At 46.5% G+C, this 23355-nt stretch overlaps 2 protein-coding genes across 7 annotated transcripts in view; both read left to right on the top strand.

The window, feature by feature from the left end:
- Nucleotides 1-769: 769 nt before the first annotated feature.
- On the top strand, nt 770-22076 carry PEX5 (peroxisomal biogenesis factor 5). Of its 6 annotated transcripts, none has more exons than XM_076346901.1 (16): nt 770-936; nt 1451-1486; nt 1659-1791; nt 2490-2624; nt 3755-3860; nt 5082-5172; nt 5507-5623; nt 6009-6101; nt 6278-6397; nt 6952-7095; nt 9114-9184; nt 9354-9569; nt 9708-9873; nt 10069-10226; nt 13030-13100; nt 21000-22076. In XM_076346901.1, the coding sequence occupies exons 1-15, from the start codon at nt 787-789 to the stop codon at nt 13076-13078; spliced, it is 1785 nt and encodes a 594-aa protein (XP_076203016.1). In that variant the 5' UTR covers nt 770-786; the 3' UTR covers nt 13079-13100; nt 21000-22076. The 6 variants fall into 6 exon arrangements, with proteins under 6 accessions (XP_076203016.1, XP_076203005.1, XP_076202995.1 ...); XM_076346890.1 differs by lacking the exon at nt 21000-22076 and adding an exon at nt 16379-16521; XM_076346880.1 differs by lacking the exon at nt 13030-13100.
- The window catches only part of LOC143158657 (olfactory receptor 10AC1-like), a 33397-nt gene continuing 31094 nt past the window's right edge, over nt 21053-23355 (top strand). The window contains exon 1 of the mRNA XM_076334904.1: nt 21053-21367. Coding sequence (XP_076191019.1) covers nt 21053-21367 — 315 coding nt within the window. The remainder of the gene's footprint in view (nt 21368-23355) is intronic.

Raw genomic sequence — 23355 nt, 5'->3', positions numbered from 1 at the left:
CCGGGCGTCGGCAGCCCGCGGGACTCTGGCCCTTTAAGGCGCTCTGGTGCGGCGCTCGCGGGGTGCCTGGCCCTTTAAGAGCTGGCCCCGCCCCCCCACCCCGTGAGCCCTGCGAGCCCCGGCAGCCCCAGGTACGGTGCCGGGCGGGGGGAGCTCCGCCGCACCGTCCCGTCTCCCACCGTCCCTTCCTCCCGCGCGGGGCGGGGAGTGCCGGGCCGGGGCGGGGCGGGGCGGGGGTCCCGCCGCCCAGGCGGTTGGCGGGAGGGGTGGGCGGGGGCGCGGGGCTCGGTGGAGAGGCCGCGGCCTTCCCGTCCTGGCGAGCGGGTGGCCTCTCCCGGGCCGGCCCGGCGGCGGGCGGGGGCTGGGGCAGGGCGGAGGGAGCCGGGGGGGGGTCCCGCTCCTCGCGTCGGCCGGGGCGCGGAGGCTCTTGCTGGCCATGGCAGCTGTGTCCGCCCGGGCTGCGCTCGGCCGCGCTGGGAGCCGGCGGGGGAGCTGGCGCCGTGGTGGTATGCCTCTGAGCCTGGCCCCCGCCCGTGCGGGCTCGGGGCCTCCTCGCCCGGGCAGGCCGAGGGGGCGGCCGGCCTGCCCCCGCAGGCTCCCGGGCCCGCAGGGAAGGGAGGGCTGGCGGGTGGCGGCTGGGTCGGGGCCCGGGGCCCGGCGCCGGGCGGCCCCGGCAGCTGGTCGCTCGGCCTGGCGTTCACGCGGTGTCTGTGCCGCCCCGGGGCCAGGTGCAGGCCCGGTGGGGTTTGGCGCCGACCCGCCCTCCCTCCCTCCCTGCCTGGCGCCATGGCCATGAGGGAGCTGGTGGAACCGGAGTGCGGGGGCTCCAACCCCCTCATGAAGCTGGCCGGCCACTTCACCCAGGACAAAGCCTTGCGGCAGGAAGGACTTCAGGGCCCGCTGGCCTGGCCCCCTGGGGCTCCCGGAGCGGCAGCCGTGAGTGTTGCCGGTTGCTCTGCTTGCTGAGCTGGGGTTGGATGTGGGGCCTGCCCGCGACTGGGTCAGTCAGCACGGGATAGGGGTGTGCTGGCTGAAGGGGGGCGTGGGGTGAGCAGTATGGGGGGACTGTTGGTGCAGATAGGTGCAGTGTTGCTTTTTTCTGGGGAAAGAGACCATGGGGTCACCCGATTTGTCCTGCAGGGTTGTGGGGTGAGGGCCTGTTTGTGGAAACTGCTTTTATGGGCACTCAGAGGATGTTGGTGGCTGTGGTGAGCTGTATGCTTTACTGTCACAGGCCCTAACCCAGAAAGTGGTGGGAGGGGGGTTGGACAGTATCACTCAAGGTATTCCTGCTCCTTTGGCTTCCACATAAGCAGGCAGCTAGTGCAAGAAAATGCTGACAGCCTAAGCTCAAGGAAGAGGAAGATGTAGACTAATAGGCTTACAGGGTGTGTGTGGAGAGGAGTATGGGGTCAAAGCTGTTGGGATAATTGCACACTATTCCCTGTAGGTATCCAAACCACTGGGAGTGGCCACCGAAGATGAGGTAAGAACAGATTGATGCGTCTCCTCAATGCTTTTCTCATCAACACTGCTATTTTTCCCCTTATCTGCTATTAATCTTTCCTTCTGACAAGCCCATTTCTTTCTCTCATGCTCCATGGTTCCACCTGTTCATCTTCTATGCTCTGTTTGTAATCCATCTCTGTCTTTGGCAGCTGGTTGGAGAGTTCCTGCAAGAGCAGAATGCCCCTTTACTGTCCCGTGCACCCCAGACCTTTAAGATGGATGACCTGTTGGCTGAGATGCAAGAGATTGAACAGTCAAGCTTCCGACATGCCCCTCAGCGAGGTGAGGGGAGCTAGAGTAGGTGGAGAGCTGGAAAAGATCTTGGTGTTATGGTTAAGCTTCTAGCAGGGTGGTTCCCATCTATTCAGCACTTGTGAGATTGCATTGTTTCCAGATTTGGGCTTCCCAGTACACTGACATACTGGAACAAGTCCAGTGGAGATCAGTAAGGTGTTCAGGGACTGGAATACATGGTGTAAGAGGAAAGGCTGAGGCAACTGGGTTTGTTCAGCCTGGGGAAGAGGAGTCTTAAGGGGCGGGGGGGTGGGGGGTGGAGTGTCTAGTTGCTGTCTTCAGCAGCCACAGCCAGGATCTTCGCAGTGATACACAGCAAAAGGACGAGGGGCAATGGACACAACTTGCAGAAAGGGGAACTGCCTAGATGTAAGGAAACATTTCTTTTCTTGGAGGGTGGTTCAGAACTGGAACAGGTGCCTAGGGAGGCTGGGGAATTGCCAGCTTTGGACAAGTTCAGAAGTTACCTGATGAATGCCCTGAGCAATCTAATCTCTAGCTTTAGTGTTAACTTGCTGTGAGAACACTAGCAACCTCCAGAGATTCCTTCCAAGTGGAATCTTTTCTGTGATTTTATTCTAGCAAAGAGAAAGGGAAGGATCAGAGATGATGAGGGCTAGCCTGGAATACTTAAATGATGCCTTTGAGTCCTCCAATCCTCACTTCTGTTTTTCTTCCTCTTGTAGCTCCAGGTGTGGCAGCCCTGGCACTGTCTGAAAACTGGACCCAGGAATTCTTGGCTGCAGCAGATAGTGCTGGTGATGTCTCTTCAGATTACAATGAAGCTGACTGGTCACAGGAGTTCATTGCTGAAGTGACAGGTGATGGGTCCCTTTTGGAATTACTGTCAAGATGTTGCCCAGTCACATGCCTGTGTGTAGTGGAGAGTTACTGAACATGAAATTGGAGTAATGCTTTGGGCCCAGCAGTCAGTGTTTACTGTAGCAGCTTTAACGGCGGGGGGGGAAAAAGCTGCTTTGCGATGGCTTAGCCAAATTGTGAACAGTGTGGTGTGGAAGCTTTTATTCAGGTGTAAGGATCTTTTGTTTTTAGCTTAGGTTACTTGGAGAACTTGGGAGAAGCAGGCTATTCAAACTACTTTTATAAAAATTATGATTCAACTGATGCAAATTCTGGAGATGGTCTGGTACTGCTTCTTGCTTACATACTCTCTAATTCCCTCTCTTATGGCTAAATTTGCCTTTGGTACAAAGGTAAATACTGTTTAGTGTGCTTTGGCCAAATACTTTTTGTCAGTTTCATGGAGGTAGGGGGATGTTGCACCTTGGAAATGTGCAAAGTGAATGTTTCTGGCCCAAAGGTTAAGCTTTCTGTTTCAAGCAAGGCAGTAGTTTATCTGAAAAGCCATCCTGCATTGTGTATAGAGCTGGGACTGGAATAGGGTCCTGTTACCATCCATGACCTAATCTGGAAGTTAGGAGTAAGACTTAAATAGATGCTATTCTCTTCTCCAGGGGTGGTCACTGTAGGGAGCCAGGCAGTCCTATTCTTTGACCTTCACTCTTTATACTTCTGGGAATATAAATCAGCATTTACAAAGGTCTTTGAGAAAGTTCTGATGAAAACCTAGTGCTTTGTAGGCTGTGCTTTTGACAGAGACTTGTAATGCATTGCTAATTTTCTTGACCTACTTAGTATCCCACATGGAGCAGATGAATAAGTTGTGAAATTAAAGTAGAAAATCGTAAGGTTATTGGCACCACAGTGGCATCTGTATTAATACACAGTCTTGACCCTAAGGCTTGATTTTTAGATCAGAATAAACAAAGTTAGAAGAAACAAGTGTAAACAGTCTTTCTTTGAAGAGGTGTTCTCTGTATGTTCGCTAACTACTGTTAGTGTAAAGTGGAGAGAGCAAAATCTGAAGCTAATCTGAGTGATGGTCTGCCTATCTTGCTCTTCTCCCCATTCTTCCTGATGTCCTATGCAGATCCACTGTCTGTGTCTCCTGCCAAGTGGGCAGAAGAATACCTAGAGCAGTCAGAGGAGAAACTGTGGCTTGGGGAATCGGAAGACCAGTCTTTGGCAGATAAATGGTGAGTCTGTCTTCTCAAGACTAGTTATTGCTGCTAGGCACTTGGGTGGATGAAGTTTGGACAGGTGATAGAAATCTGCTATGGCCTGAATGCTTTTCAGTCATTTAACCTAGATTGACGTTCAACCTAGATTGCCTTTGATTTCAGAGAAAGGAGGAAACAATGCTTGGAGACTGAAGTTTTTAAGAGGTCCTAGCTTTTCTATTTTGTGGGTCGTGTAGGCTAGCTTAATGTCATGCCTAATGCAAAGCTTCTTAAAGTGATTTCAGGAGTGAGTTCAGGAACTCCTGATCAAGCAGAATTTTTTTTTTTCCACAATAGATGCTTTTTTAGATTTAAAGATCTCAAGTACTAGACTCTACTAGTTGTAAACTTTCACCACTTTATTCTCCCTATCTGGCAAATCACTTCCAGCCTTTCCTCTGCATATTTCTAGATTCAGCCTTCCAGACATTATTTTCATGTGTTTTTGTGTGGTAGATTAAAGAACAGTCTACTACTATGGATCTTCTCTGTATAGGTACCTGTTGACTACAGTCAAGTTTTTCAATTAAAGAAGCAAAACACAAGCAAGCAATTTGGGCTTCTTAGATCTTTCCCTAAAAGAGATTTTGCATATTTGGATTCTCTTTCCTCCTGGCTCTTGCCTTTTCTGATACCTTTCTGCAAATATGGACATTCCTGAGTTATTGCCTCCAGTTCCAAAGACTTTGCCAAGGCTGCATGTAGTGGTAACGCCTGGAACTGGTCCTATTCTGCTGTAAACCAGACAACATATTGAGTTGTGTGCTTGCTATGAGCCCTCAATCCTCTGCAGAGTTGATGCTTTTCCAAGACACTGTTCCTCTTCCATGAGCACGACCTACTTTCTTTGTTTCTAGATATATGACCTTGTTTTTGGTGGTGCTAAAACTTGCAATGTCTGATAGGATGTGAGCTTGCCAAGGAATCCAGACTGTTCTGCAGAACTGTGCTGTCACTGTAATTGTTTAATTCTGCTACTGTTTGTAGTTAACTTGCACAGTTAACCTAGTAGTAATTTTGGATTTTTACAGATGGATAAAGGTACTGAATCGCTTAGGAGAACCCCAGAGTCTTTGAGGAGGGGTTGTATCCCTCAATACTGTTGTCTGGCCCTTTGTGTAGATCGTTGTTAGTGAAAGAGTTCACTGTTGCCTGGTATCAGACTATCTCTTTCCCTTTTACTGCCTCTGAACGTAGGTATGAGGAATATCAACCTGAGGATGATCTTAAGAAGACTGTTAGTGATTTCCTCTCTAAAGTGGATGATCCAAAACTCAAGAATTCTGAGGTAAGAAATTCCCGGACTGGGGCTGACAGATATCTAGTGTGAATAAGGGGTGTGGGGAATTAAGAAGGGGGAAGACAGTAAAGGAATAAAGCCTCCTGCTGTCCCGTGTTTCCATTTCTTCCCTGATTCCTAGAAGTTGAACCCTACAATCCACTCTAGATATTATCTGTCTTTACCACATGACTCTGGTGAAGTCCTGTCCTCCCCACCTTTTCGGGCCTTTTGTGCTCACTTTGCAGAGAGAAGTCCTCGTAGTGAAGGAGGGGGGCATGGGCAGAGAGCTTTTGGCAAAGCATCTGCCCAGCTCCACCCTTGTTTCATTTCTCTGCCACAGTTCCTAAAGTTTGTCCGCCAGATCGGAGATGGGAGGGTATCGATCGAAGCTAATCAGGTGACCCACAGAGATCAAGATCAGGCAGAGCAATGGGCAGCTGAGTTTATACAGCAGCAGGTAGGAGCCCCAGCCCTATGTGCTCTGAAGGAGGAAAGCTTTTTGCCACAGTGCACAGTCTGGGAGCGAGGGAGAATGGCAAGTCCAACCCTCAGCAATGGTCCTCTAATGACTAGGCTGTGGGAGGTGAGGGAGGGGCTGTTGGGCTGCTCTTAGCAGAGTCTAGCCAGAAGCTGGTAAGGTATTTGGGCAATGTGAGTTTTCTCATTTCCCATAGCACCTGGGAGGAAGGGGATATCCAAATGAACTCTTTTCCACTTTACAGGCCATCAGTTCTTGCTGATGGGGAGGAGGGGTCATGACAGACCCTCCTGCTGTTTTGGGATGTGCCCTGAGGTTGCCAAATTCTAAAAAGAAAGGTGTGTTTCTGTTTCCAAACTCTCAGGGGGCATCCGATGCCTGGGTGGATCAATTTGCGCGATCTGGGAACATGTCAACTCTTGATACGGAATTTGAGCAGGCAAAGACTGCTGTGGAGGTAAAGCTGACGGAGGAGGAGGGCTGGGGTACCAATTGAGAGCCCATGGTAGGGTTACCTCTCTCCTTTGCATGCTGTGAGGAGGGCTAGAAACATTAAAGAGGGTGTTCTCTGGGGTGTCTATAGAACTCAGTTCATGGTTGAGGTACTCTAGTCACATTCTGTTCTCCCTTCAGTCAGATGTGGACTTCTGGGACAAACTGCAGGCGGAATGGGAGGAGATGGCCAAGAGAGATGCAGAGGCTCACCCTTGGCTCTCTGATTACGAAGACCTCAGCTCCTCATCATATGACAAGGTAATAGAGAACAGGGTCTCTCAGCCCTACACTGTGATGGACTGCCTTGAGGAGACTGGCAGTACGTCTGCCTCACAGGTGAGCTCCACAGACCCCAAATGCTGCTAGGATTCCTTCTCGCACTGATCTTTTGCTGTCACTTGCACCCTCATCCCAGATCAGCTAGGGGTTAAACAAATACTGTTTTCACTTGTTCTTGTCTGCAAATGCTGTCTAGTTCTTGTCCGACACCACATACCAGTTAATGCTGGGATTCTTTGCGATGAGTGCAAGTGTTGTCACCCCCCCAAGCTGATAGGACCCACACCAGATGTTTAGTCTCTGTTGCAACTTATTCCAGGTCTGGTTTGGGGGAATTTTTAAGCACAGAGCAGGCAGGAAGAAGAGCCGTTGTTCTCCGATCTGCTACAAACTAGCAGAGAGGATGAGGTGCTGGCTGGTCTGCAGTTTGAGTGTTTCTGATGCAGCAAGACTAGACTGTGCTGTCCTGTAGAGAGTGCTTTTCTCCCTAAGCCTGTCTCATAGCATTAGCCCCTGTCTGTCTTCCCTGCTAGGGGTACCAGTTTGAGGAAGATAATCCCATGAGAGATCACCCAGATGCATTTGAAGAGGGGCGGAAGCGCTTGGAGGAAGGTGACCTCCCCAATGCTGTCTTGCTCTTTGAGGCTGCAGTGCAACAGAAGCCAGATCATATGGAGGTGAGTGAGAGCAGAGATAACAGGCCAGGTGTCCTGCTACTTGGATCCTTCCCTTGTGTGGTGTCAGAGTGTGTGTAGAAAACTCACTTCAGTGTTAGGAGCTGTGCAGGGTGTATGAAAACATAACATTTTTCTGTGGCTCTGGTTATGTAGCTGATGTATGTGAATCCCCAGGAGGGCTGTAGGCAAGGAGGGTTATGACTAAGGTCAGTTACAAAAAGCGCAAAGGCTCTGGCCAGAGCTGTGTAAAACATTTTGGAGCGCACGAGACTATGCGTGGAGCCAAGACAAGGAGTTCTCATCTCTTAAGTTGCTTCTGTGGAAGTCTTTATTGGCTTTGCAAGTTTGGAGATGCTTATGGCAGATGGTAACTGCTTTCAATATCTGTATTAAAGATGAATTCTGAGCAGCTTGTTAGACTAGGGGACCTGATTAGGTCTTCCATCTAGATGCCAGGAGAAGATGTAACCCAAAAGGGTTGAGAGAGATGGCTTGGGTGTCTTCACAGTCTTCATTTGAAGCTGTGGGCCAGAGAATGATTTTTATACTGAAGACAAATTTCCAGCTCCTAATTCAATGAATACTTATTTCCATAAAGCACTTCAGCTTCTGCAGGATGGATTGAGAAATGGAATAGTCTGTGCTCCTTTCTCCAGAGGTAGAGGACGTGGGTATTCTCAGGAGGAAGAACGCAAATGCACCCATGTTGTCCATTTCTGGAGTGCCTGCCTCAAGGACCCAGGGGTGCTGAATTCTCAGTGTGTCTGATTCAAGCAAGCCCTGCTAATTATATAAGATTGGAAATACCTAATTTGTTAATCCTGAGGCTTAGGTGAGAGTGACCTCTTGGAACAGAGGTTCTTGGCTTCTGGGAATACAGGCATCTAACTTTCTAGGGTACTGGGAGTAGGTGAAAAGTAAGTAGAGGTTTTGGAGATCTACTTTAGCTTTAAAGTGGTCAAAAGGTGTTGCTAATATTCCTTTAGAATCGGCACTCTTGTAGGCAGTGTGGGCTGCAGGCTGAGCATAATGGAGAGGTAGCTGAAATGTTAGGGGAAGAAATCTCGGGCCAGTTCTGGCTAGCTGTATTGAAAACATTCTACTGTGACTCTGCAGAAAGTACAGGAGAAGTCAAGACTTCACAAATGGTACAGTGATCAAGTAGACTTGAACAATTGCTCTGAAGGAAGCGTCATGGTTGCTTTGGTCCAAATCACAACTTTACCTTGAATCTCAGCTCTTCTGTCTGCAGAACACTATGCAGTTACCACTGGTTAGCTCTTCTTGAGTTGCAGCTAGCTATATGGTGAGGCATTAGAGATTTGAGACAGTAGATTGCCTCTTGCTTGTGGTGGCTTGTGCAGTGTGTCTGGGTCTTTGCTAATGAAACAGTTTCCTTCCTTGAGACAGTGGATACTGCATTTTGTGAGACGTTCAAAAAGTGGATACTTCATGCTGACAGTCCTGCCAACTATCTAGTCTATTTTTGATCAAGGGGTGTGGTTACCAACATAAAGTGAACAGGTACTTTGTATTTAGTGCCTTAATTAAATACTCCCTATGTCAGCAGCCTGGAGATGGAAGTGCTTACCTTGGGGGTCTCCTTATTATTAGCACTGCTGCTATGCCATTTGTTCTTAGGAAATAAGAGATCTGCTTTTCCCTCCTTCCTCTGCAGTTTGACCACAGTTAGAAGTTAAAAGTGGAGATTCTGTGACTTAAAAGTGTAAAAACTGCCAACAGTTGCTTTATGATAGATCTCCAGGTAGACATTCACTTCTTTTCACTATAACAACGCCAGTTTTATTGGCCTTGAGGACCTATGTGCCATAAAGTCTATATGTCTTTCGAGTGAAACTTAAATCTGTGGCTAACGTGTACACTTGCATATATTTGGTCTCACTCTAAAAATGTGTGGGAAAATATGGTGGGTTTAATCTCCGTGTCTGTAGTTTATTGGCTGATCTTTTTCTCTGGATGTGAAGAAGTCTGACTTTGTGCATTTTTATCTTCTCCAGGCCTGGCAATATCTGGGAACCACCCAAGCAGAGAATGAACAGGAGCTTTTGGCCATCAGTGCTCTCAGACAGTGAGTATTGCAGAAGAGCTTCTGAGCATGGCTCTTTGTCTAGTGCATAGTGCCACAAGGACCATATGGCTAGCACGGTGTGCTCTGTCTTGACTGTGTTACCTCCTGTATCTGGGTGTCTCCCAGGCTGATTTACTACTGTATTCACTTTTCTTTCTTTAACCTGCAGGTGCTTGGAACTGCAGCCTGGGAATCTCACAGCACTTATGGCTTTAGCAGTCAGCTTCACCAACGAGTCCTTGCAGAAGCAGGCATGTGAGACCCTGCGGGACTGGCTACGCCATAAACCGGACTATGCCCACCTGCTGGAGAAGGAACCGGAGGAGAGCGTCTCGGGGACAAATCTGGGGCCTTCCAAGCGTGTCCTAGGTTCCCTGCTGTCTGAGTGAGTTAGGGTTACAAATTTCAGCCTTCAGCTGAAAGGCTTCTTGGAGGGTTGGGACTGGTCTAGGCAGGAGCAGAGGGAGCAACCCAAGGCAAGCTCTCTCCACAGTATACAATATCCTTTTCTGTGCTGTTCCAGCTCGCTGTTCGTGGAGGTGAAAGAGCTGTTCTTAGCAGCCGTGCGCAGCAACCCCTCAACTGTGGATCCTGATGTTCAGTGTGGCCTGGGTGTCCTTTTCAACCTTAGTGGCGAGTACGAGAAGGCTGTGGATTGCTTCAGTGCCGCACTCGGTGTGCGCCCCAATGTAAGAAAGGGCAGACTCTGGATGCTAGAGGTACCTGGAGGTTTACGGGTGAAGGTTTGGGTGGAGGTGCTGCTTGTATGAGAGTTTCTTTTTTGAAGTGGAGGAATAAGGCGGACACATGGGGAAGGGAGGGTTGGCTTGGAACTTAAAAAGATCCAGTTTATCTCAGCCCTTTCTCTCTGCTGCCTCCTTCAGGACCATCTTCTATGGAACAAGCTCGGTGCCACCCTGGCCAATGGGAATCGGAGTGAGGAAGCTGTGGCCGCATATCGTCGGGCGCTGGAGCTCCAGCCAGGATACATCCGCTCTCGCTACAACTTGGGCATCAGTTGCATCAACTTAGGCGCCCACCGGTGAGCATAGGATGGGCAGATCTGTGACCCATGAGTGTGCATGTGTTTGTGGGAGAGAGACTGCGACAGGTTACTAGGGCAGTGCCACGCTGCCTGCAGCCTTCCCTTGGCATAGGAGAGCAGAGCGAATGTGTGGACTCTGCCCTGAGAACAACGTGTGATGCAGATGCAGTTGCAGTAGGGGCCATCTGGACTTCAGTTTCTGTTAGAGGGAAAAGGGGGATCTCTGATGGTTCTGGAGCGGGGCAGGATCTGGTGAAGAGGAGGAAACTGGTTTGGAGGAGAAGTACTTCAGAAGCAAATGGGGGAGGGAGTATGAGATGTACCGTCTTCTCCAGTAAGCGTGTGTATGTTCTCATGTTGACAGTGAGGCTGTGGAGCACTTCTTAGAGGCTTTGCACATGCAGCAGAAGAGCCGAGGTCCGCGGGGGCAGCAAGGCGCTATGTCTGACAACATCTGGAGCACCCTCCGCATGGCCCTCTCCATGCTGGGGCAGAGTGACCTGTATGGGGCAGCTGATGCCCATGATCTTCCCACACTGCTTCAGGCATTTGGCCTCCAGCAGTGACTCTGGGATGGTCTCCCCTGCGAGTGCAGGGTTGGCCCAGCCCAGCAGTGACCTTCCTTAGAGAGAAAATGTTCACTAGGGTTCACACATCTTTGCTCTGGTAGGGCAGATCATTGGCAACTGTTTTTTCAAGGACCTCCCGCTGAAGCATGCAACTTCCCCTACCTGTCTGTTGTGGCCTGAGCATCTCTGAGTGGTTCATGTTATCACCTCCATGACTGACTGACACTCTGCTGGTAGGCAGATGATCAAAGTGGGGAAGACAGCAACATCCAGCCCTCTTGCCAGAGAGCATTTGCAGAACGCCCAGCTTGGCTACGAGACCTTACAATAGCCACTCTGCAGAGACTACCTGCTGGAGGTGTCTCAAGTGCAGGTTGCTTTGGTGGGGTGGGATTGCCATTTGGTGAAAGGATGAAAAATTCTGGGTTTTGAGCATGCTTCCCCCATGTATGTGCTTGCATGTGTGTATATGTGGATTGCTAGGGAAAACTGGGGGCAGCAGTTCCCTTTTCTGGGTACTGATAACTTCATGGTACAGCCAGATGCTAGTTTCTGTGTCTCTTCATGAACGTTTCAGGAGCAGAGTATTGTACTTACGCTAGGGACACAGGTGGAGGCCCTTAGCCTGTCGGGGTGAGAGTAGATCCCAGAGTTCAGACTTGAGGGAATGTGATAGGAATAAAAGTCTAAAACGTAACCTCCCCTCCCAGAATATGGTGGGGAAAGGGTCAAGTCTTAATTTTCACTTGATCATCTGTCATTGTTTTTCTTTGTGCAGAAGTTCCCCATCTTGTGTGTAACTGAATCTTGTTAATTATAAATATCTGTATATGATTCTATTGGGGAAAATGTTTTTTAATTGTAAAGTATTTTGTATAATAAAGGGGGGAGAATTAAAATTGCCAAAATGACATCTTTCTCTGTGCCTCTGTTGAAGCTGCTTGCAGTAGGTAGTATAGATCTCTGGGGGTATAAGCCCACTGGTTTTCAAAAGATAGATCAGAGTCTCTCAGTTTCTGTCTCCTCTTTTGACCCAGGTTTTGTTTTATTGATCACTCATATGCAAATGAAGCTTCAAGGACCTCATTTTGCTGTAGCCTCAGGCTTCAGTTCTGTGAGCCAGCAGAAGAGCTTCCCTGTGCCAAAAGCGCTCTCTTTTTCCTTGGTTAGGTTTAGGGGTCAGTGAAGCAGTCTTTTTCATTTTCTTGCCATCTGCAGTGAGGGAAGTTGCGTTACATTTTATCACCTCTTTGAGGAACCTGACTGCTGCAGTAAGCAAGACGGGGGGCTTAGGCAGGGAGCACTTCCCCTTCCTCTTCCACCAGGTACATGTTTCTTCATACCTCTACCTCACAGGCTTGTTTTTCTCTCGCTACTGTAACAATCAGGAGCAGAAAGTGTGTGCAGAGAATAGTTCTTGCCGCATGTTTTCTGAGCTCTAGCTTGTGTCTCCCATTCAGCCCTGTGGCACTGAAACCTACATGCACTGTTCTGAAATTGCTGTAATGCATGCAAAACAATTTGCTGCTTGTGCTGTCTAAAAAGAAGGGAAACACTGCTGCTGCGTCCTGCTCACACACACTGCTCCTGGTCAGAGATGTGCCTTTTGGCTTTTACTGATTTCACTCCTTATGTCAGATTCTTCTTTGCTCGGCAAAAGAAAACATTAGTGCCTATGCTGTTCCTCAGCTGCTGTCCAGGTGTTCTCCCTTCCCCAGTTCTCTGCTGTCCCTCTCACCACCGATTTCCTTTGCCTCTTTGCTGCACCACATTCCTCTCTGTTCACACTCCCATTGTCACTGCTTGGCCTTCCCTTTTTCTCATCCTCAGGTGCCATTAATGCTTCTCCTCTCCTTGGCTTCCTGGTTGTCTCAATTTCCCTTGCCATTTGGCTTACCTCTTGACTTTGTGCTTGGTGTCCTTCCCTGTCACACATCCCCTCCTGTCCCTGCAGCTAGAGTGGGCTGTCACCATTTGTTCTCTTTCCCTGTAAATGCTTCTCACTTTCTTCCCTCCCACCTTAAATCATCTCACAGCATCTGTGCTACCTTTGCTGAGGCCAGATCTTCACCTAGACACTAGTCCCTATTTAGTCTCCCAGGGCTGAGCGAAGACTGAGCTGCCTCTGTCCAGACCATGTCTAACCTTGTGCTGTTAAGAATTGTCTTTGGAAATGGAGTGTTGGTGCAGGGAACAGCAGCTGGCTGATCGAATCTGCATTCTGGTTCCAGTTCACACCTTTTGCCTGCCCTCTGCAACACTATCTCTGGCCACCTCTGAACCAGGCTTGCACCGGGGCTCCGTAAGTATCTTGATCCTAGTTTGCATTTCCAGCCACATCCACATCTTCTGTTGCCAAGCCCTGTTGTACAGCAGGGGTGGGTAGCAGGTACTGAGCATTTTAGATTCACAGAAAGGCAAGGCACTGAGGGATGTTTGGAGGTCCCTAATCCGACCCCCTGCTCACAACAGGCCTGACTTGAATGCTAGATCAGGTAGCTGAGGGCCTTATAAATGACTGTGCTCTGCAATTTTTGTACTTTCTGTACTTTTTCCTCTTGTACTTTCCCCAGCGTACAGAACAGTGGCAAGGCCTATCACCACTAGGTGATTGTGAACATTGTGCATGTGAGGGATCCCAGCAGGCCCTTCTTTGTTCTTTACCAAATCCATGGGCATCACAGGACACAAACTAGATCTTTCATAGGGCACTGGGCGTGTGGTCAAAGGGGATGGTTCAGTACACCCACACGTCTTGCTATGTTTCTGCTGTATTTCTTCCTTCAGTGTTTTATTTATTTGCTGCTTAAGGCCCCAAGAAGTCTTAGAATCTCTTGTCTCTTGGTCTTGGCCTTACTCAACACCCAGCTGGGAGGTACCAGCAAATGAAAATTTGTGCTTTGAGATATCCTTATACCTCTAGCCACAGTGCTCCTCTTGTCACAGCTTCTGTACTTGTCAAGAAGGTGGGTGTGCTGCCATTTTATACTCTTTTACCACTGCAGTTTCCTCACCTTGAGCTGCTGAGCCTCATTATGATCCTGAGTTACAAATCAGTTTTCCTGAGTTACAACCCCCTGATCTCTTGTCTTGGGTCCCAGGCTCTTACCTCTTTTGCCTGTGTGTGCTGAAGTCTTTCCAGTCTGGAAGGGGCTCAGACCAATCCTTCTCTAGAGGAATGCTCTAGGGGTGGTGACCTGAAATGGGTTTTCATGGGAAAAGTGTAAGGGCAAGCATACAGTGGGTACTCTCATATTCTCTAGGAATCTGCTGCTTTGAAGACTGCCTGACCCAGAAGTTGCATCAGTATGTTTGTTTAATAGCCTTTGGTGGATTTATTCTCTGCCTATGCCTCACTGATTTTTAAACCAGCTGGTGCTTTTGGTCTCTACAACGTCTTGTGGATGCACAGAAGAACTGTTTAGATATGCAAAGTATTTTCTTTTGTTTTAAGCCTGCTACCTCTTCCTTTGTGGTCTCCTACTTCTGGTACTGTAAGACATAGCAAATAATATGGTTCTAGTACAGTCCACGTCTCCCCAGGGGGGAGCCCTTTCCCTACCTCTGTACCCCACGCTTCTGTATCTTTTCTACTTTTCCTGTGTTATTGCCAGTATTTCCTTCATGCCCTAGCCTGCCTCGAGGCCCTGACCACAAACATCATGCCTCTTTCTCCTCCTCTGAGTCAGTCCCTGAGGCTCAGAAATCTTTTGGCAGGCAAGTCTGCTACTGAGGAAGGACTGAAAGCAGCACAGCAGCTCTCCCACCTGCAGCGGCAAAGCAGCAACAGGAACAGGCCAGCAAGACAGACCACTTTGCCAGAGCGGACTCTGGCAGCTTCTCCATATGGTAGTCCCTTGTTCACGTAGGCATGCGTTTCCTTGCTCCCGCAAAAGATCAGAAGAGAAACCTTTCGCCGGTCACCGTTATGCTTAGTATGGCAAAGCATTGTCTGGTATTTTCTGATGCTTTTGGGTGCCTGATTTGAGACATGTGAAACCTTAAAACTCCGTAGCTGCCCATGACTTTAGGAAGAGTTGTAGGTACAGAGATCCCCTGAAAATCTGGTGCCAGATGGGTAGGTTTTTTTTGAAACTTTTCAATTTCTCTGTTGCATTTCTTAAGCAGAAGTGACACCTAGTGTTGAGTCGAGGGCAGGTCAATGTCTGTCACTCGTGCTTGGACCAGGCCACTAAAGGGTTTAGGAGCACAACCTGCTAATAAAATGAGAGGAACAAAATGCTGGATGCATTTTCTGAACGTGTGACTTTCGTGAGTTGGAGAGGCTTTCCCAGCCAAATGTGGTGCTGTGAAGCTAAGACCTTTTAGGGGTCCGTGATGCCTTTTTTTTTTTCTTCTTCCCCCTGGTACTAAGCATCTAATTAGTCTGGGCCTTTGTGTTTGCAGAGTCCAGCTTAGCAACCATGCCATGGAAACCCATTTGCACATTTATTAAACATGGGGGCAGAAAGCAACCCAGTTGGGTTTCTGACTTTTTGAGCTAAAACAATCCACGTCTCCCCAGGGGGGAGCCCTTTCCCTACCTCTGTACCCCACGCTTCTGTATCTTTTCTACTTTTCCTGTGTTATTGCCAGTATTTCCTTCATGCCCTAGCCTGCCTTGGGGCCCTGACCACAAACATCATGCCTCTTTCTCCTCCTCTGAGTCAGTCCCTGAGGCTCAGAAGGCAGGCTTCATAGACAGTCTGTTGCCTTTTCCTTTATCTGGGAAGGGGAGGCTTTGGGAAGGAAATAATAGTTAGAAAAGCTCTTCCCTTTCCTTTCTGGCTTCTGTGTCTTGTCAAGCGGGACTTATAAGGCTTTTGTCAGTCTGTATTTGCTGTGCCTCTCTTTCCAGCACATCTTTTGTGGAACTGACTCCCAGTGCTGTGAGTGGATATGCAGCACTCATATCCCTGTTGTAGTCTTTGCTGAAAAAGTAGTGGTGTTCAGTCCATTTTACTGACCCCTGGCAATTGGGGAGTGCAGCGAAAACAGTGGCAAACAAAGAGAGAAAAGGAAAAAAGGGGAGTGTGTGTGAGATACATGCTAGGCAAAATAGGAGGCATCTTTTTTCCCCTCAAGGGTTTGGCAGTGAATGCATTTATTGGTGGGTGGGCTGTTCACAGCTTGGGGTTCTGTGGTCGAGTTGCGTGTTCCTATGTTGCATTTTTGGGGGCTTGTTTTGTTTGAGAAACAGAAGTCAGAGCCAAAAGTGAGAAAGAGACTTCCGGCTTTGTGATGAATTACTTGACCAGCCCTAACAACTGCTAAGAGAGTAAAAACCACAAAAAACCCGCCTCCAACCACAAAACCCCCTCCAAAACAAAGAAACCAGTGTCCTGCTGCCTTGAGTCCACAACTACCAGGCAAAATAGCAATCAGAAACTGGGGAGATGCAGTTCATGTGTGATTTTATTTTTTTTTAACCCCCTTATTTTAAAGTAAAAAGAGATGAGTAATAATTGAGATACAAACTAAGGTATCCACTGTGGTGGAGAAGGGTGGGAACACAAGAAGATCTGGAGGGGGAAGGAGTTTGTTGTTAATTTGATTTTTCTACCATTTTACCTTTTCCAGCACTGTGAAGTGGGTGCATATGTGACATCCACAGCTTTAAGTGAAATTGTTTTATCACTCTGCAATCTAGTGGAAAATAGACCCTGGCAGTGCAATGATGATGAAGCCAACCACAGAGGAAATAAAAGTAAATAAATACATAAGAGTCTTGATGTATTTGGAAATGATTCTATGGGAGAACAAAAAAATAAGCTTGCTATTAAACCTTGTCAAAAAAAAAAAAAAGAAAACCAGTTTTATGAAAAAGATAAAAATATTTTAGTAATTTTTGCTCCAAATCAGAATGTCTTCATTTGTTCAAGTGTTTTTTGCATAATGTATTTCTGCACATTTTCAAAGACTCTGCATGTTCATCATTTGTCTTGCCCGTTCTTTTGCTTTTTGTCTGCTGAGGGCAATAGAGGAAGAGGGGTTTATCTTCTTTGAGTTTTCTTCTTTGTCTTTTAACTTTTGTTGCACGCTTTCTTTTCCAGATTTTGAGATACTGCTATTTCTGCAGGAGGGGGGTGGGGGGGAAGTTTGGGAAACATAATTTCCCATAAGAAAAAAAAAAAACCACCCAAGCCATAAATACTTCCAATCTCAAAGTCCTAGCCCTACCCTGTGGTATTCTGCTTTGTTCAGTGGTGTACTTCCTTGTGCATAAAGCACCATATAAATGAGATAAGCGACACTGAAATCCATTTAGTTTTCAATCCCAATAACACTAGGAAAGATGGTCATTAGAACCAGGGGCCATTTCTTTCTCTGAGCTTGAGAGTGTTTATACAGAGATCCTTTTCCAAGCTTTCGTGTCAACACATCCCATCGTATATCACCTTTCCATTTTCCTCGGTGCCATGAAAAGTCCCACTGCCAGCTTTGGTGCTCTGCAGAGAGGATGTGGGGGACTTAGGAGTTCACGGTTGCCTGCATCATTCTGTAACGCAGTTGAGATACACTCAGACTCTTTGTGTTGCCTTCATGGCTCATACACTTGTCCAAACAGCTTTTCTGAGTCTGCAGGTGCTGAGAAAGATGGGAATGTTTCGTTTGTGATGAATTATGTCATTATATATATGTAAAAAAAATTTTTTTTTTTCAGAAACACAACTAAATAATTTCATGAGTGAAATATACTGGCAAGCTAAGAAGAATGAATGTTGTTCAATGGCAGCATAAATCCATCCTATTCTAGGCTGTGTTAGTCCCTCTTCCAAACATTCCTCCCATTGGTGTGCTCCTCCCTTCTCCTACCAGATGGTGGACACTATGGTTCAGGAGTGGAACAGGGCCTTCTCCTTTCCAGCAGCACTGAGCTGTAGGGTGAGCTCACTGCAACACACGGAACCATGCCGTAAAGGTGCGATTTAGCCGTACAGCAAAGCTGATTTCACATCTAGCCGCTGCTAGAAAGTGAGGTCCTGCTTCTCTCCTCCAAACCCGAGAATGCAAATTTCAATTGCTCTGCTTCCAGCCTCTGCAGAGCAGCAAAAGAATGAACCATGTGGGAAAAAAAACCCATGTATTTTTGTGCTAGCTTAGTTCTGTGATCTGGCACGCCATGAGCTCAGCCAAGCACCAGTGAAAGAGATGCAGCAGGAGGATTTGGCTGGAGCTAGTGTACAGGCTGCCTGTTTTGGCAGGGGTGAACTCTCTCCCTGCCTAGCTCCCCATCTTCTCCAGTAATATCCTACCTGACAGAGCAGGGGTCCCTGAAGCATCCTACAGTGGGGCACGTTATAACAGCGACCTTGAAAGGAGCCCTGCTGGTCAAATGTTGCCCCTTGAGGTCATTATGTTTAATGACAGCCTAGAGCAAGCATCTGCTCTGTATCTGTAAGCACAACCACATATTTTCTTTCTTGGGAGTTCTGGTGTATGAAAAACTGGCTCATAGCCCCTGCCTCCTTGGTTCTCTCAGAGGATTGCGCACAGTGCCCGGCCAGTCTGCCCATATCAAAGGTATATTTGAGATCTACCACTACTGAGCTTGTGGGTATTTGATTTGCTTGCTCCAATAACCACTAAATCTCCTCTGAGTCCTTGTTGCGAGCTTTCTCACGTCTGGTGGTAAGGGAGGGAACACTTTCCTCCGAGGGTGGTTCAGCACCCGGAGCGGCTGGGCAATTTCCAGCCTTGGAGATGTTCAGGAGTCACCTGGGCAAGGTGCTGAGCTGCCCCAGGTAGGTTTAGATTCAGCCCGGCTATGAGGAGGGGGGGTTGGACTCAAGACCTCCAGAGGTCCCTTCCCACCTATACCTTTCTGTGAAGCTAAACAGTCGCTCATTTGCTTTCACTGGCCGTGCAGCTTGTTCGTTTTTTTACACAGTTGTTATCATTCATCAGACTGTTGCTTGATTTCAAAATTTGGAGATGGTGAAGGCAAAATAAGCCTTTAAAGGAAGTCTCTTCCTTTTACTGCTGTGGGTATTTGCAGGATCTAGATTGCTCTTGAACTGACGAAGATCCCATTGTTTCCTCCCACTGTGGTACAGCTTGCCAGCACGCTAGCCAATTAACGAGTCTGAAAGTATATTACAGAGTAAACCTGCAACATGAAAATAAGCAAAAATATTGTTACTGCAGCTCTGCCAGAGCCTCCTTGCCCTGCTTTACCAGCTCTGCATCCCTGTGGCTGCTCAAATGGCTATGCAGGTGAGAAGGGGGAAAGTGAAAAAAAAGCTACTTAAATGCCACCTCTGTCACCTGGATATCTCGCATAGAAACCCTTTGGAAAACTAATGTGTATTAGATTTGTCTCCCAGGTAAGCAAAAATGTAAACTGCAGCAAGCAAAAAAATTCTACAGCATGTCACAAAATACTTGGGTGTGTTTTTATTACTGTGATTCAGCTGACTTCTGGAGAATAAAGACAAACAAGAATCAAAGCTCTAAGGTTTATCAAGAGACTTTTGAACCAGAGCAATGAGATGGCTGGCTGTAGGAAGATCAAAACCAAAATAAAATAGTTGATGATTTTTGATCCCTGAGGGTGATACTGGCCACCCAGTTGGTGATTGGGTGATATCTGTTGAATGGGGTGTTTCGCAAGACTTCTGTGCGAGCTATAAATGTAGGCAAGTGAGCCGCCTTTTGCAGACAGCAGCACGGGACTGGAGGAAGTGCCATCAGCTGTCCCCATCTGAGAAGCTGACGTCAAGGTGAGATGCACACTTTTTACATGAAAACTTTCAATGTCTTCTTGGGCAGCTACCATGAAATGCAGTTGAAGAGAAGAGGTTTAAGTGTTGGGATGAGAGCTGCAACATATATGTGAGGATCTGATGTCTGTATTTGCAGAAACTTAACACATCTTTTAGGTGATGAGAAGACAGCTGCAGGATGAACATACCTTGCAGAGGGTGAAGACAGCCATTGCTACAAAATTTGAAGGGGTGAAAGTGAGAATATTTTACAAATTAATCTCGGGCATAGGATCTTTATGTTGTGTCAGCAAAATTAACTGGCTTGTTATTATTGTTACTTTTTCTACAGGCAGAAGGTCATTGTACTCAATCAATCAATAAATTAAAGTTTGATTAACCACAGCCTCCATAAATTCAATTATAACTGTGAAAAAATGCTTAAATGTTTTTAATCACATAGTGAGATTTTTTTTTTTTCAAAGTGAGATTTAAGTGAGATTTTTTTTTTAAATGTTGATTATGTTGCTCAGGTCTTGCAATTTTAGTCTGACTTTTAATCTTACTTGGTCAGATCTTCTCCCATCCCTTCCCAGAATCAACTAGAGTAACTGCTTCTTTCCCTCATATATATTTCCCCTGAAATCTAAAACTTTGCTCCGATGACTGCTATGTGATTTAGAAAGGGAGCTGTTATCTTAATTGGCCACTCATTTCCATTCCTGCAGCTGTTACTAATAAATAGGGTTCTTTATCTGATTCTAGACGACTTTGTGTGGAATTAGATATGAGTATTTGTAACAGTGCTACAAAAAGACATTTACAACTTGAAATTTAGTCTGACTCAAAGAGCTAATGCTTTGAACTTGATTGCTTCTCAGCTTATGTCAAGAACAGGAATCTCTTGATTTCAATAGAATTTCATATAAAAAGAGAAATAAGGTATTTCAGTGAGTGTAAAGGTACAGTTCTGGCCTTAACAGAATAGATATTTTTCCTATCTACAGTACAAAATGCACTTTCATTTAGAAATTAATTGAATGTCTCACTACTTCTTTACTTGTAATATTATGTGGATCATGAAATCTAGTCCAAACAACGAATGCCAATTTCTAAAATAATTCTCAAATGCAGTGTCAATTATCAACTGAAAGATGTATCATCAGTTATATATTTTATCTCATTATTATTTAGGATATACCAATAAGATGTTAAACTAAATGCGCAAATGTCCCTCGCACATATATATAAACCAACATGCACAACTAAATAAAACTGGACAGTTTTGGTGTACATATCTCATTTTACTTTTTTCTTCCAAATTAAAATTTCTATGTCATGCCTTCACTCTTTTCTAGCTGCTGCTATGTTTATCCTCTGCTAAAAATGTTTTGCTTTTCCTTTTTTCCTTTTTTTTCACCCTCTCCAGCATCTTGTGTCTGGTGCGAAAAGGCTTCTTACAAGCATTGCTTATTTTCTGTTTTCCTTTTCTGCAGGCTGTCATCCAGCTCCTACAGCAAGAAATCTGAACTACAGAAGTCCTACTGAGATGGGAAAAATCATCATTTATGAGCATGCCAACTTCCAGGGTTACTGCAGGGAATTCACCAGTGACATTGCCAATCTAAAAGATGTAGATTGGAATGATTGTGTCTCCTCAGTGAAAGTAATTGGCCAGCCTTGGGTGGCTTATGAGCACCTCAACTATACAGGCCAGTTACTGGTATTTGAGGAGGGAGACCATGGCTTTGTTGGTGAGCAGATGAATGACAAGATCACTTCTCTGCAGGTGATCACTGAAAATCTGCACAATCCCCAGATCACTCTCTATGAACATGCCCAATATCAAGGGAGGAGCAAGGTGGTACATGCAGCAACCAATCTGGCTAGGGGACATGACAATGACATCATATCTTCTCACAAAGTTCAGAGAGGTGCCTGGCTGTTGTGTGAACACAGCGATGGAAGTGGTTTTCGTTACATTGCACGAGAACATGAACACCTTCCAAATTACAATGCAATCAATTTCAATGACAAGCTTTCGTTTCTGCGTCCCCTTCTCCCCGGCAAGAGCTGTGGCTGTTAGACTGCAAATCCTGCAACGCTGAGAGAAGATGCAGCCCCAGCAAGAAATCTGATTCCTAGATCTCTGTCTGTGCTTGTATTGCTTTCTTCCCCTGTGTCACAGAAACAGTGAATGGGAGAGCTCTCTTTCATGCTGCACTGCAGAGCTGTATTTCTTGATCCTGCCTTGCGCTGTTCTCCCTCCCCATAATTCCCACGAATGCAAGAACTATCGTATTTGGTCAAATGAAAGAAACTCAAAGATAAGAGACATGCCAGGGGTGTGTAACCTGTTGCACCTGCAGCTGGCATTCCGATGTCCTGTACTATGTAATGTAAAGCGTTGCATGTTGCTTCTGTTGCTAGATGCATAAACAAAATGTGACCATATAACCAGCATCACTTACTTTGTAATTTGTTTTACAATGCTCTTGCTTTACCACGGCCTCTGCCATTTTTTGTATTCCATTTTGTATTGCTGCCATTAAAGAAGCTATTGAAAGCAACAATGGGTCTATTTTATGTATTGTTTGTGGTTTAATATAGATAAATATTGCCCTTTCATGATGAGATATCTCTATGTATTTAGAGAACGGTTTATGCAGTCACTTGTGAACATTTTTCATGGATCTCTCCTGAAAGGTTTTATCTCCTTCTGTTCTCACTTGTCAGTAACATTGCATTCAGGCTTAACTCAACCAGACTTAAAGTCTTGGTGAGCATGCCGAGACTTGACTTAAGTCACCTGGAGACTTGACTTAATTATCACAAGATTAATTGTATCTCAAGGCATTCATCACACTAATGATATAGTCTTCCACTGCCCTCAATTGTGTAATGAAACAGAAAGTTTTGATAAATTTGAATTGATTGATTGATCACAATAGGAAAACCTGTCTGATTTTTTAAAACCTTTTTTATCTTGATATGAGATGAGGTATCATTTTGAAATCACAGTGTTCCAATCAGAATGGGAAAATCCCTTTCTTCTAAAGTTACCTTCATTGTAATTTTACATTCTAATGGCGTTTTACCATTGTAACAATCTCGAGAGTCACCACGTGGTATGGTCTACCATAGGCCAGACTTAAATGCTAGATCAGGTAGCTCAGGGCCCTCCAACACACCAAGCAGTGCCAGGGGTTATCACTGCTACAAGCATGCGAGGAATTCCAGCAGGCCCTTCTTTGTCCTTCACCTATTCCATGGGCATCACAGGACACAAACTAGATCTTTCATAGGGCAAAGAGGCAAACGGAGGATGAAGATGCAAGCTGCAAGAAGCGGCAAGCTACAGGAGAAGGGTTGCTGAAGCACCTGTAGTTCAGATGCAAGCCCCAGAGCAGCCTGGAGAATGACCTACTGTTGAGCGTTCCTGCAGGATTGTGACTCCGTATGTTTACTCTTTGCCTCCAAAGCTACATTAAAAGCTACACGACAGAGTCAACTTCAAAATAATTGCATTTTGGAATATGAACTATGCAAGGCCTTCTTGCAGATGTGGGATCACTAGCTATTTCAAGAACTGTTTTGCCATGTGCAAGTTTACCTAGAGAGCACACAGTTGCAGTTCTGCGTTATCGCTGTCTAACAGCAGCTGCACTCTCCGAGCCGTGTATTATGACAGCTGTCACGCAGCTCCGCATTGCGATGTTTATCTAGCTCTGTGCTGGGTTCCTGTTTGCCATGATTTTCTTGTATTTATAGCTAAAAATAAAGCCCAGAACATGCTGCGCTATCACCTGCTGGGCTTTGTTCCCATTTTGAAACAAGCACTGCAGACTGTGC

This window comes from Aptenodytes patagonicus, chromosome 1 (assembly GCF_965638725.1).
Source record: "Aptenodytes patagonicus chromosome 1, bAptPat1.pri.cur, whole genome shotgun sequence".
In the NCBI taxonomy this organism is placed as follows: domain Eukaryota; kingdom Metazoa; phylum Chordata; class Aves; order Sphenisciformes; family Spheniscidae; genus Aptenodytes; species Aptenodytes patagonicus.
This window is presented reverse-complemented; position numbering and strand designations above follow the sequence as displayed.

Bases quoted from the DNA above. Each gene is read 5' to 3' on its own strand.
- PEX5 (XM_076346861.1), top strand. From the start codon at position 787: ATGGCCATGAGGGAGCTGGTGGAACCGGAGTGCGGGGGCTCCAACCCC. The intron at 1,487-1,658 runs GTAAGAACAGAT...TGTCTTTGGCAG, and splicing joins GAGTGGCCACCGAAGATGAG to CTGGTTGGAGAGTTCCTGCA. The intron at 6,398-6,951 runs GTAATAGAGAAC...CTTCCCTGCTAG, and splicing joins GCTCCTCATCATATGACAAG to GGGTACCAGTTTGAGGAAGA.